General features: G+C 31.6%; 1 protein-coding gene across 1 annotated transcript; it reads right to left on the bottom strand.

Moving 5' to 3' along the window:
- Window positions 1–12,257: 12,257 nt before the first annotated feature.
- LOC108842606 (CBL-interacting serine/threonine-protein kinase 6) lies at window positions 12,258–13,941 on the bottom strand. The gene has a single exon (XM_018615579.2). It carries the CDS (start codon window positions 13,653–13,655, stop codon window positions 12,381–12,383), a length of 1,275 nt encoding a protein of 424 aa, XP_018471081.2. The 5' UTR covers window positions 13,656–13,941; the 3' UTR covers window positions 12,258–12,380.
- Between the last annotated feature and the right edge of the window lie 379 nt (window positions 13,942–14,320).

Below are 14,320 nucleotides of genomic sequence, written 5' to 3'. Positions count from 1 at the left end.
ATTTTTAAATAATAGATATTTAAATATCATAACTCAGTATTTAAGTACTAGTTCTTTTTGGATGACTAGAAGTTTGTGGATTGAAATGGATATATATATATATATATATATATAGTATATGTTATTTTTTATATGAGTTTTTTCATTATGTTTTTTTCTCTTCGTGAATCGTGAACTATACAATAATGTGTATTTTTTATTATGAACTGAATACAATTTTATTAAACTACATGAAATTTTAAAGTAGTAGTTAAATATATGTTGACTGCGATGGACTGAATGGACTTTTGATGTGGTATTATCATTTAAAATACGTCGTTTAGCTAATTATTTCTAATTAAAATTTTATCTTTCATGAGAATCGAATCCACATAAAAAACAGTCAAAAACTACTTAATCAAAATAAACTAAATATTATTTAACAAATTATACAGTTTTTGTCAACTATCTTTTTCGTAGACAAATTTATTATTTTCTTCCATTGAAACCTACACGGCTTAGTTCAAAATTTATTTTCTTCCATTGAAAATTTAATTTTGTAAGTTCTAATAGAAATAGAAAAAAAATGTGTCTAAAAGGGAAAAAGTTAATACTTTAACTAATATGACTATATGGTATGTTAAAATAATGTTGAATTTGTATTACTAAAATGTTCAGTTAGTCAAATGGTTTAATTTTCCGATGACTGAGTTTATTTGTTTGAGTCTCAATTTTTTTAAATTCATTTTATTATATATATCTTATTTTGCACTATTAATAAATCAACTGATTCGGCCTAGTAGTTTAGGTGACTTAGATTTCTAAAAATGAAATAAAATAAATAAATAAAAAGTTTTATTTAAATAATCACATCGCGTCAGATATCTAGTCACTTAGTTAGTTGATTACGGTCAACATACATTTAAAACATTTTTAAAATTATAAATTTTTTTTGAATTTATGTTTAATTGATGATAAAAATAAGCACTGTTAAAAAATTAGTGAGAAAAAATATTTTCCTTCCGTTTCGTATTTAGTATCGTTGTAGAAAATAAAATTTATTGCAAATAAGTGTCGTTCTATTATTTAATGCATAATTTATTAACTTTAGTATCTAATTTATTTTTTCATTTGTTGAAATAAAATTATGTGCATTGGTAATGATATTTTTATATAAAAAGTTATACAAATTTAAATGATTTTTTAATGCGTACAAGTATAAAACGACGCTTATTATAAAATAGAAAAAGTACTACATAAAAATTCAGTTAGAAATAAACTTTTTCCCGTTTTATGAACATTAATTATCAGTGAATCAACAACGCAAGTAACTATTCCTTGGATTCTTTCGCACGTGATAAAATTTGGCATTGTAGTTGTACGTGTATATAATAAGAGTTAAAAGAAACAAACAAACAAGAAAAGGACGGAAATTGGAAGATGATGATGGGAAAGAAAACTAGTTAGGGACATCCCGAGTTCCAAAACCCATGAAAACTCAAAAGCTATTTCGCTTTAGTGTCCGAATGGAGTAGCGGGACAAGTGCGGTTCTCCCGCCACATGCAGTTCTCCCGCACTGCATTCACCATTCACCATTTTCTGTTTGTAAAAGCAGTTCAAGCGGAAGATCTGCATGCAGTTCAATATTTTTTGTCTTTTTGTGGAAAAGGCAGGAGATCTGCATGCATATCTTATCCGCTAACATTTGGTGGTGTTGATCTGCTTTTTTTGTTTGGTCAATAAATAACTTTGTTACAACACATAACTTTAAAATATATTTATCTAGTCTTATGAATATAATATTTTTACTTTATTTTATTTACAACTTTAACAATACAAAATTATCATTCTCTACTTATTATTTTTTGTCATATAATTTTTACTTTTCAAAATAATCATTTTAATATAATACATATTTCAATATATTATGTATATCTATAGTAATATAGTTTAAATATGTATACTAATGTAAGAGATGCGTATTTTGTATCACACAAATATATAGTAATATAATTTAAATATGTATACTTATGAAGAGAGATGTATATTTCATTTATATATTTAATTATGATATGTATTATGAAAATATATAGTAACATAATTGAAATATGAACAATAATGGAAGAGAATATCATTAAATTTTTATTTTAAAATTGTGATATTATAGATTTAGTGCAATAATTTTTGTTATTTATGTACTATATTTACATATTATATACTTTGATATATTTTATTATAATCTTTTAAACATTTAATCTACTTTATTTGGATTTTTTTTATTTAAAATTATAATAAATGTTTGTTCTAATTGTTCCGCATTTCTCCTGCATGTTCTGTAATTCTTCTGTTTGATCCGCTTGGTCTGCATTTCTCCTGCTTGATCTACTTGATCTGCACTTCTCCTGCTTGATCCGCTTGATCCGCTTGATCTGCACTGCTTGAACCGCTTTTACCATTCAAAGCCTTAGTTTCTTCATAGGTTTAGACAAAACAGTTATCTACATCTCATTTGTCCACGTTTTATATTGCTCTTTATATTTCCCATTTTGCCTTTCACCAACATGGTGTACTACTTCTCAATTTGTATGTCTAACAATCTTTGTTCTCAAGTATGCGTGTAGAAATACTTTAGGTGGGACTAAACTAGGGGTGTTCAATCCGGATAACGGTTCGGTTTCGGTTCGGTTTTTTCGGTTTTTCGGTATTTCGGTTAGTAAAATACAACTACCATTCTAAATCCATATTTACTTCGGTTCGGTTCGGTTTATTCGGTTTTATACCAAAAAACATAATTTTTTATTTTGTGATCATATTATATGAATTTTAGAGTCATGTTATCAACACAGTCATTTATTAAAAAATATTATAAGTTTAAATAAAAAAACAAAAAAATAAAAAAAGCTTATACCATCTAATAAATAATCAAATCTAGAATTAAAATCAAAACTCAAAATTTTGAATAAAAATAAAAAAAAACTAAAAACAAAACAGAAGCACGAAGCACCAAAGAAAATTTTCTGTTCTTCCATATTTAGCGTTCATCAAAGTCATGTTTCTTCGATTGAACAAGAATCTCTATTCATTTATATATTAAAAAGTTGTGAATAATTTCCACTAATTGTTGTCCATCAAATTTATAATATTTATTTCAATTTAGTCAATGATAAAATAAAACAAAAAGATAAAAAAAGACTTAAAAAATAAGAAACATCGGTTGTGATGAATTGTTATTTAATTATACTTCAAGTGTTTTACAAATCATGATTTCTTTATTACTGTAAAAAATATGGTAATAGTTATTAGCAAACAAATTAACTTATAATTTTCATATGTTGTTATAAAATATATATATATATATATTTACATGTTTTTATTCTTAATCAGTTTTATTCGGTTTTATCGGTTATATACCAAACCATATCCAAATCCTACGATTTTTAGAAATTTACATCCATTCGGTTTGTATGGTATATACCAAATTCAAACCACATTGTCTATTTCAATTCGGTACGGTTCGGTTTTGCCATATTGAACAGCCCTCGACTAAACAAATGGTATCACATGTGTCTCATAAGTCATAAGACTCATAACATGCTTGTTTCCACCGTGCAATATGCCAACTGTGTTACATGTTACTTCTAATGATGAAAATAGTAGATATTTGTTTTTCAAACGTAAACATTTGTGCTTATGTTTGCTAGGGCTGGGCATTCGGGTACCCATTCGGGTTTCGGTTCAATCCATTCGGGTTTCGGGTTTTCGGGGTCAAAGATTTCAGCCCCATTCGGATATTTCTAAATTTCGGTTCGGGTCCGGTTCGGATCTTTGCGGGTTCGGTTCGGGTTCGGATAACCCATTTAAAATGTTTTTAAATTTTCAAAATTCATTATATACTTTAAATTTTCAAAATCTATAAGAAAGATAACATATTACATATAAATTTTCATAACATATATGTCAAAATACCTTAATTTAACATATAAATTGGTTTTCTTTGAATATTTGGATAAAGAATCAATAGATATTTAACTATTTTGGTGTTTTCAGTATACTTTAGCTATTTTAAACATTTATTTTTGACTATTTGCGTATATTTTCCGAGTATTTTGGAAAACTTAAAGGTATCTTATATATTTTGAATATTTTTAATATACATTATATATAAAAATAATGTATATATTTAAGTATATAAATTTATTTCAGATACATTCGGGTACCCAAAATATTTCGGTTCGGATCGGGTTCGGTTTCGGTTCTTTAAATACCGAAATTTTGAACCCGTTCGGATATTTAATCAATTTTGGTTCGGGTTCGGTGCTACTTTTTCGGATCGGGTTCGGTTCGGTTTTTCGGGTTCGGATTTTTTGCCCAGCCCTAATGTTTGCAAATATATATAAAAAACTATCGTCATTGTTTTTTAAAAAAAAATATTCTTTACAAAATTTAAAAAGAGACGAAATACAAATTCGTAGTTTATGTTTATATAATGGACATAAATGTTATTTAAATTTATGGTTTACTTTTTTTTTTTTTTCAAATTTATGGTTTACAAATAAGTGAGGAAACAAACTCGGGTCTTTGAAAAATCCGGGTATAGTCTTATAACTTACAAACGAATCATAAACCATAAACAAATTAATTCAAAATCCATAGTCGAACTTAGGAGGAGCTATTTGCTCACTTATTCCTTAGACAAATTAAAAATTTCTTCTACATGTCAATTTCTAACGAACTGGTAAAAAAAATACCAAAAACTTTAAATATACCCCAAAATCTAACAAATGATGAATTCCATACCGTTTTCTGACATATAGTCGGGGTTTTAGTGTTATATTAGTAGAATGGCATTTGTATTTCCAAGACGGGATGTAAATTTTAAGAGATATAAATATTTTTACGTTAATATTAATAAAAATACTTAATAACTTAGAGTTATTCGATCTATGTATAATAATGTTTTAAAATTTAGAGATTTAAGCAAATGTTTTATCCAAGTGTATCTAAAAAGGTCATGTGTATATGTATAATAAGCTTCATTTTAGTTTGGTTATTTTCACATTCCAGTGTCTTTAAAATTTTTAATTTTTAAAACAAGGACATGGTAATGTGACAAACAAACCCATTTTGTAGAAGGGAGAATTGGGTTGACAAAAAAAAGTAGAAGGGAGAATTGATTTAAAGGTGATTTTGCTCTATATTCATAGCAGAAAAAAATGAAAGATATAGTCATTCTACAGTAAAAAGTAGCAGATGTGACAATTTGTACACAAATATGACCAAACTCTCATTTATGGCGCGTGAGCATAATATTAATATTCTAATATGAAAACTGTGATACTATACTATACACGATATAATATAGTCAGTTTCGCAAAAGAAGTTAACTAGTTATGAGATTGAGTTTCATCAATTACGTGACTATGCTATACATATTATGGTATGGAATACTCGACACATCCAAACTCTGAACTCAAGTCCTACTTCCCTAAACCCAAACCCTAAACCCTAAACAAAAACCATATACCCTAAACCCAAACTCTAAACCCAAAATCCTAATTCCCTAAACCCAAACCATATATCCTAAACAAAAGTCATTATATCCTAAACTAAATATCATATAATATAGACAAAAACAAACAAATAAACACAAATCTATATACCCTAAACTAAATTTTAAACTCCAAACCCAAATTCTAAACCCTAAACCCAAATTCTAAATCCTAAACTCAAACCCTAAACCCAAACCATATACCCTAAACCCAAACTATAAACCCTAAACCCAAACTCTAAACCCAAATCCTAAATCTTAAACCCAAACTTTAAACCCTAAACCCAAACCATATACCATAAACCCAAATCCTAAACCCTAAACCCAAATTCTAAACCCTAAACCCAATCCATATACCCTAAACCCAAATCCTAAATCCTAAACCCAAACCTTTAAACCCTAAACCCAAACCATATACCATAAACCCAAATACTAAACTCTAAATTCAATCCAGTGCAAATTGAAGTAGTTATTTATACTATACTATATATAGTAAATAAATAATATAGACAACTTAATATATAGAAACATCACGATGTAAATCGGTTATAGATTAAGAAAAAATGACAGTGATGTCTTGCCACGACAAATGAGAAGGAGAAGGAGGGGCGCTGCAAAAGAAAGAAAGGAGGAGAAAACATTAAGAAATTGTTTCTATTCTATGTTATCAAATAGAATAGCACAACACAATCTATTTACACCAACAATACATCACAAGGAAGAAAAATAAGAGAAAGAGAAAGAGAAAGAAGAGAGAGATTAAAAAGAAGATGAAGAGAAGAAAAAGGATGAACCGAACACAAGATATATAAAGTACACATGCATCTTCCTCTGTACTAAACATAATTCTTATGTGTTTAACGTATTATGCATAACTAACATATTACTAATCTATAAATAATATAGAGAACTTGATACATAGAAACATCACAATGTAAATCATTTATTGGTTAAGAAAGTGTGATAGTGATGCTTTACCGCGATAAAGGAGGAGGACAGGAGGGGAGAAGGAGCGGAAGAGGAGGGAGGGGTAAGGGAGAGGAGGAGAGGTAGGGGAGGGGGATGGGGAAGAGGAAGAGGATGACTACACCATTCTTAGATAATAAAATAGATAGTATAGTATTCACAAGCAGTGTTGCAAAATTTTGTGCATATTCTTCATTGAAATATAGAGTTCATGAAAAAAAGTGTTTACATTATATATAAAGTTTTGACACATAAAACTTTATACTGAAGCACCATCAACTAAACAAACACACCGTCAAATTCATATTTTCTTGAAACAGTAAAAAACCATGTCTATTCTGTTTATAAAATAGAATAGTACAAAGTACCTTACACTGTTTATCTTCTCCAACAATTCGACATGTTCTCTGAATCGTAATCCACATATACAGAAAATTAGCAAAATCATAAAACCCAAAAAAATATGAATAAAAATGATAAGTCCATCAGTTATTGGATTTGATGATGGTTATACAGTGTCTGAAGAATTCATTTTCTAAAAACTTCATAAAACCTATAAATAATCATGGAATAAAACAGAAAATTTGGTAAATAAAAAATAGTCTTAGGAGAAGGAGAACAAAAATGAAAGTGAGAGTGAGAATGAACAGGGAATGAAGGATAACTTTTGTCATTATACATATTATACAAAGAATATCATAACCAAAATATTGTTATGGTTATAAACTTGATTTTTGGTGTTCATATGTATATGGAATCCAATTTTCCTTGATTTAATAACCAAAATATTAAGAAACTAACTAAAAGCTAGAGAGATATAGGAATAAAAAATAAAAGAGAGAAGGGGAAAGATGGTTATTTCCATCTTTTTTTGTCGACAGATGGTTATTTTCTTAATTTTAGTTTTTTTAGGGCTAATTGGCCAAATAGCTTTTTGTTGAAGTGAAATTAAAAATCTAGCTATGATTTTGACATAATTTAATGTCAGGCTTTTTGTACCTATTTTATTCGGTTATGCCCTCTCATTTAATATGTTACCAGTTACAGTTTATATATTAAGCGACGTCATGGTTTTTTGAGAGAAAAAGAAACCACCACGTATAGTTTTATTGATCACATATATATACAACAAATTTTCCATTCCGTATCAACTAAATAGTATAGGATTATAATCCCACCAACAACCACTAAATACTATACATAATCCAACCCAAATCCCTAGATATTAAACCTTATCCCAGTTCCACCACAACTCCTAAATAGTAAACCCTAAACCCTAACCAGTAAACCCTAAAACCATATATATAAAAACCATAAACCCAAATATAAACCATAACCCCAAAATAGTATGGAACAAAATAAATAACATAGTATATATTGGTGAAATGTGTATGATTACATGAAATAAGTTAATGTTGACCTCAACCCAAATTATCAAAATATACTTCTGAACACAATAGGACATTAAACCCTAAAATCTAATCAGTAAACCCTAAACCTAAATATAAACTATTAACCCCAAGATAAACTCTAAATCCAAATAGAATGGAATATAATAAATAACATAGCACTAATCCATAACATACACCCTTACCTTATAAATAATAAACCTTAAATTCTAATCACTAAACTCTAATCTAAATGTAAACCCTAATCCAAATATAAACCATAAATTGAAATAGCAAAATATGTTTCACATATAGTTACTAAACCTTCTAAATATTACTAAACTTAAACTCAAATATAAACCCTAAACCCAAATGTTAAAATCTAAAAAGTACATAATATTATGTAACGATCATAGTATAATTTTACATGTTCAAACGATTGTGAGAACTTAAGAATATTACAAACAATATTTCTAAACAAAATATAGCACTTTTTAGTAACAATCAAATGGAATGGAAACACTAAAATAGTATAGTAACACAATATATCGCATAATAAAATATAAAAATACATATTATTTTACATACTATTCTATATGCATATATAATAGAATAGAACACAATAACAGAAACTGTTTATCTTCTCCGATCAACTTTAAGTAATTAACAGAGACAAAAGATAAGTACTGCATCTGACGAAGAAGCGGTGTGAGACAAAGCACCAATGTGAAGGGAAAGAGGTTCGAGTTGCTCTTGTTCACCACTTTGATTTGTAACGACGTCTTTTCGTAATTGATTTCAGAATTAGAGATGATGGCAATAGTGGAAGATTTCAGAAGGAACAAACTCAGATAAGACCGACGATCTGACGCTGACGACGATGTAGAACGAAACGGTGGACTAGAAGATATGGAGTAAACCATCGATAAAAACCACGATTTATTTTTAGAAGATTAATAAGTAATTTTTTATTTTTATTAACAGGTTAGCCGGTTGATAGAAGAGGGTAATACAGTATTAATATGTATAGATAACGCCGTATATATGTCTGGTAGGTAAAATGGTTACTTCTCTAATTACACTTTTTTTCCTTGCTATACAGCCCAATTTCTTTTTTTTTTCTATGGTTTAGAGCCTTTTTTCAGAATATGCGATTCAAAAGAACATGCAGGGCAAGAAGTCATACTCATACCCATGGCAAATAGTTCCGTCGATTATTTCGGCTCTAGCTAAGCCCATTTGTCCCACAGATCACACATGTATATGTTTAACAGCCTGACCAATGTGACTTAGAAAAACCAAATAAAAGAAATATCATCCACTAGTAAATACTAAAATCAAATATGTATCCCTCTAGATTAGTTTCCTTCTAATGTTTCCAAATATTGAAGGAAATTTGAATAATAAATTGGCAAGTCCCCGAAAAATTTACAGCGCAGCACAGTCACATAAGGCAGAACAAAGAACTCCATTTTTTTCTGTATTAAAAATCTGATGTACCTCTTCCCTCTCTTAGTTATATATACGATTAACAAGTAATACCAACATACAGCTCGAAGCACTCCCTTGATGAACAACGACGATATATTTACACATATCAGAGGCTCATTGATATATATGATGAAGACTTCCTTTAAAATCTAAAGCTCCGACTGGTAACCTTACTGGAAACACTAGGGCTTCAATTGGTAACCACATTACAAGGAAAAAAAGATGATGAGTTGGCTATTTCTCAAAATTGATACCAATTAAGTTGATTTTTTTTGTCAAATGAACAGCATATGGACCCCATCCCATTCCTCCTTGTTCCTCATATATTGATGAATAAAGAAGATGGTGACCAAAAGAATGAATGGAAATGGGTAATTCCTCTTCATTCCTCAAATTTTACACCATTCATGTAGAATATTATTTTCCTAATGTTCCTTCTCATTCCTTTTAATTTAAGAAATTATAGAGTAAAAGTATTCCTTATAAAATCTGGCAAGGAATAAGAAGAAATAAGTATTCCTATTATTTTGTTCCTCTGCATTACATTTCTCTTTGTTCCTATTATTTTTTTTGTGGTCACCAGTTAGAGAAGTATTTTCCTCTTCTAAATTTGAGAGGGAACGTTTGTTCCTCTATATTTAACTTTTTTTTTTCAATTCAATTCCTTAAGTGAGTTTTTTTTTCAATTTTTTGTATTCATTTAATTCATTTTCATTGTCACCAATTCGAGCCTAGGAACAACTATGAAAAAAATGTATAGGAACAAAGTTGCAAGAATAAAAAAAAAATTGTTCCTTTTTTAAATTCTCAAAGAATGATTTATTCTTTATTCCTCTACAAAAATAGGAACGAGAAAGAATGAGAGGAAAAAACATTCCTTGTGAATGGTGAATATTTTTAGGAATGATAAGGAATTGAATGTTCCTCCCCGTTCTTTGGTCACCATTCAAAACCTAAATATCTCTCTAATTTTTTTTTCTTATATATGCAACTCTATTAGAACGTCCATTTTTACTCATCATCTGAACACTACACAATATCACATCATCTGAATTCCAAGAAGATCATTAGATCAGATAAGAAACCACATGGACTAAGATCAACGGTGGTGCGTGGTGACGTGCATATCGCGGCATTTCGAGTTCTGTGGACAGATAACCAAAACCTATTCGTGATCATGTCTCATCTTATTAAAAACAACCAAAGGTATAAAACATTATTCAAACCCATGTGAATGTATTATATACCAGTCGATCAATATCACCCTGTTCGAATTTATGACATATCATTACATTTTCTCTTGCGAGGCCATTATAAATCAGAGTTGCATTTTCTGAATACGTGAGAAATCTCGAGTACTATATATATATATATAATATATATATATAATATATATATATATATATTATATATGTAATATTGCCAATCTGACAGTTTAAATTTGTTAGTACGCTCAAATAAAAGTTCATGCATTTATTTTCATATAAAATCTTCAGTGTTTACTTATAACTAAAGTTGTCATATAAAAATCATAATTCTCAAAACGATCAATTCTCCGGACCGGAACCTGACTGTATACGGGTAGAATAATACAGTATAATTTGTCAATTATAAGCTCTTTTAATATAATGCATATGTTAAATGAGAAAAAATCTTATAGAATTATTACTTCTTTTCTTCCTAGTGAAAGATTTGTATGATTATTAGAGTAAACTAGTACCGCAGATTGTAGGGGAGAAGAACTTAGGTGAACCGCAACTTTCTGTCATCAAACTGGGCCTTATTGCCACGCAACTTAAAATCCGTCTGTTAATCAGTGACAAATTAGTTATCAATCAACATAAAACAACGACTAAAAGTGACAAAGAACCCCCAATACGACCGTGTCCACATGACTACATCCTGTGTAGGTCAGTAGAGAATAGACAGGTGAAACTCATACATGTATACGTGATATTTGATCAAAACCGGCCTTGTATAAAGTTTTTACAAAACAGAATATAAGGTTTCTACAGTGATCAAGAAAAATGCCATAAGAAAAGTCTGTAATTGGTAAAATTCGATGGCTCTAGGAGGTTTCACATTTCCAAATGTTAAATGTCACAATTATTTTCTTTGAGGTAATAAATCATGCGGTTGGTGGTTTGCATCTTCATAATTGATCACATGTCAAAAATATGAAAAAGAAACTTTATTAGTGAGATGTAAAACAGATAAGATATATATAATATGGTTTGTGAAACATCCATCACAATCATGCAGCTTCTACTTTTGTTTTGTTGCCCACCTCATCTTCCTTTTTTCTTTTAATATTATCAGGATCCATCAACTTTTCTACTCCACTATTTTTTATCTTCACCAAACCAAGTACTAATACTTATCTCCATTTATATTTGACGTCAAAACAAAGACATCGTTAATCATATTATCGATACCACGTTTGAGCTGTAATCCAATCGCTAAAGCTACCAGACTAGTGACTATATAACTTATCTTACACTATTGATTAGATAACACTTATGTGTACATAGGGAGTAATACTCAATAAAGTTAATCACACACAAATTCAAATGAGTTATGTCGACACGCATCAGAATAACACATGTATTAATAAGACATTAGTCTAAACTGGACCAACTCCAATTGGAAGAGGTTTAGACAAAGATGATGATGATGTCCTAATCATTCCAATGTAATGCAAAAGAACAATAAAACAGATAACGAGAATGCATAAGAATTGACAATTGAACATTCTTAAAATCATAAATATCATTTGTTGATACGGAATCTTTAAGACACCATGCTGAACCACAGGAACAGAACCACACAACAATCTCTGCTTCGTGAAGCAACATATCGACAACAAGGAGACAGAACACACAAATGATGAAAAGACTCAAACCTTTTTACACGATCCAAACGATTCAAGAATCAAGAACAAGAATCACGAACCGAATCTAGAATCCAACAATACTTTTTTCAGACAGGAACATAAACACACAAAGATTTAAACAGGTGTAGAAGTCCAGAAAATGTCTTTGAGAGCTGGTCTAAGAGCCGTACTGCAAAAGTTATTGTACTCAAGAGTGTCTCCATGATCTTTCTTCACCTCCACGACAACAAACGATGGAGCCACCGCGAATATCTCCGCCTCCACCGCCAACTTCCCTTTCCGACCATTCTGTTTCCCTTCAATCCTCACTCTACTCTCACTCTTCCTCACATCGAACTTATCCCCAACTCTCGCAGCTTCCTCAAGGCTCGAGATGACACTACTCGCGGGCCTAGAAGTCGCGAATCTCATCTCTCTCTTCTCCTCTTTCTTCTTCTCCTCGAACAACGGCGAGAGATCAAACCCTTCAGACAAGGCGATGATGTGGAACGCGTTTAACGTCTCCGAGATCTCTTCCTTCGCCTCTCCCACAACGCCTGGCTCGTTCTTGGACCTAGCGGAGTGTTTCTTGAACCAAGCCGAGTCCATAACCTTATCGATGGTGATTCGGGTATTCGGATTCGGATCCAGAAGCTTCGTTACGAGCTTTCTTGCATCGGAAGAAAGCCAACCAGGGCACTTGAAGTCTCCTCTGTATATCTTCCTATACATGTTCACAAGGTTATCATCTTGAAACGGTAAGTACCCAGCGAGAAGCACAAAGAGGATCACACCGCAGGACCACAGATCCGCCTTAGCTCCGTCGTATCCTTTCTTCAGTATAACCTCCGGCGCGACGTACGCCGGAGTTCCACACGTCGTGTGGAAAAGCCCGTCTTGCTTCAAATGCTCAGTCAAAGCAGAGAGACCGAAGTCAGTGACCTTAAGGTTGCCTTCTTCGTCAAGCAAGAGATTCTCCGGTTTGAGATCGCGGTGGTAAACCCCCCGGCTATGGCAGAAATCGACGGCGGAGATCAGCTGCTGGAAGTACACGCGCGCCACGTCCTCGCGTAGTCTCCCTTTGGAGATTTTGGCGAACAGCTCGCCGCCTCGGACCAGCTCCATGGCGAAGTAGATCTTGGATTTGCTGGCCATGACCTCGTGGAGCTCGACGATGTTGGGATGCTTCACCATGCTCATCACCGAGATCTCTCGCTTGATCTGCTCCACCATGCCAACCTTTATGACTTTCTCTTTGGCCACGACTTTCATCGCCATGCTTTTTCCGGTTGTTACGTTACGTGCGTGGTACACTTTCGCGAATGTACCGTGCCCTAGGAGACGACCTAGCTCGTAACGCCCGTGGAGAAGCCCTGTAGTACTTGCCTTAGCCTCAGATCCTTTCTCCATAGTTTTTTCTTACAAATATTAAAAAAGAAAGAAAAAAAAGATTTAGGATTTCGATCTCTGGTGCTTTTTGAACTAATCACCCGTCCTCAACGTGTTTCCGGTGGCTGTTTCTGCCGGTGACAGATCGGTTAAAACGATCACACAGCTTAGTCTTCACCGGCGATACTCCGACCATCTCTCTGCATTCCCTTAAAAGTTTCTTTCACCTTTTTTTTTCTCAAAATCAGTAGAGAGAGAGAGAGAAACGAGATCTAAGTTCTGTTTAGTTTCGCCGGACAAAAGCAGAGAAAAAGTTGTCTTTATATAGAGCTTAACGACTTGCTATTACGTGATTACCCTTATTAGTAGTGATTAACTACACAGTCTACACCGTTCATTGGCCAAAAGGTGTGTGGAGGCTTCCTTGTAGGCTTGTAGCGGCATCGTGATTGTCAATTATTTGAGAGGGACGACGACACGTGTCCTTAAATTAGAGGTGGAGAAATCAATTTACTATTTACCCCGCTAGTCTTTGATACTCGGATAAGGTAAAAATATCTTGGAAAGTTATCATATCTCTTGTTGATTGGTGTCATAATGTAGGACCTGGAAAAAAATGTAGGACCTGGTAAATTTTCATAGAATCCTACTGTTTTCTTATTTATCGTTAAATCATTTTCGTTTGT

This window comes from Raphanus sativus, chromosome 8 (genome assembly GCF_000801105.2).
Source record: "Raphanus sativus cultivar WK10039 chromosome 8, ASM80110v3, whole genome shotgun sequence".
NCBI lineage: Eukaryota > Viridiplantae > Streptophyta > Magnoliopsida > Brassicales > Brassicaceae > Raphanus > Raphanus sativus.
Note: the sequence above shows the minus strand (reverse complement) of the source record. Positions and strands in the feature narration are given on the sequence as shown.

What these genes read in the sequence shown, in the direction of transcription:
- LOC108842606 (XM_018615579.2), bottom strand. Translation starts at nt 13,655, where the DNA reads ATGGAGAAAGGATCTGAGGCTAAGGCAAGTACTACAGGGCTTCTCCAC.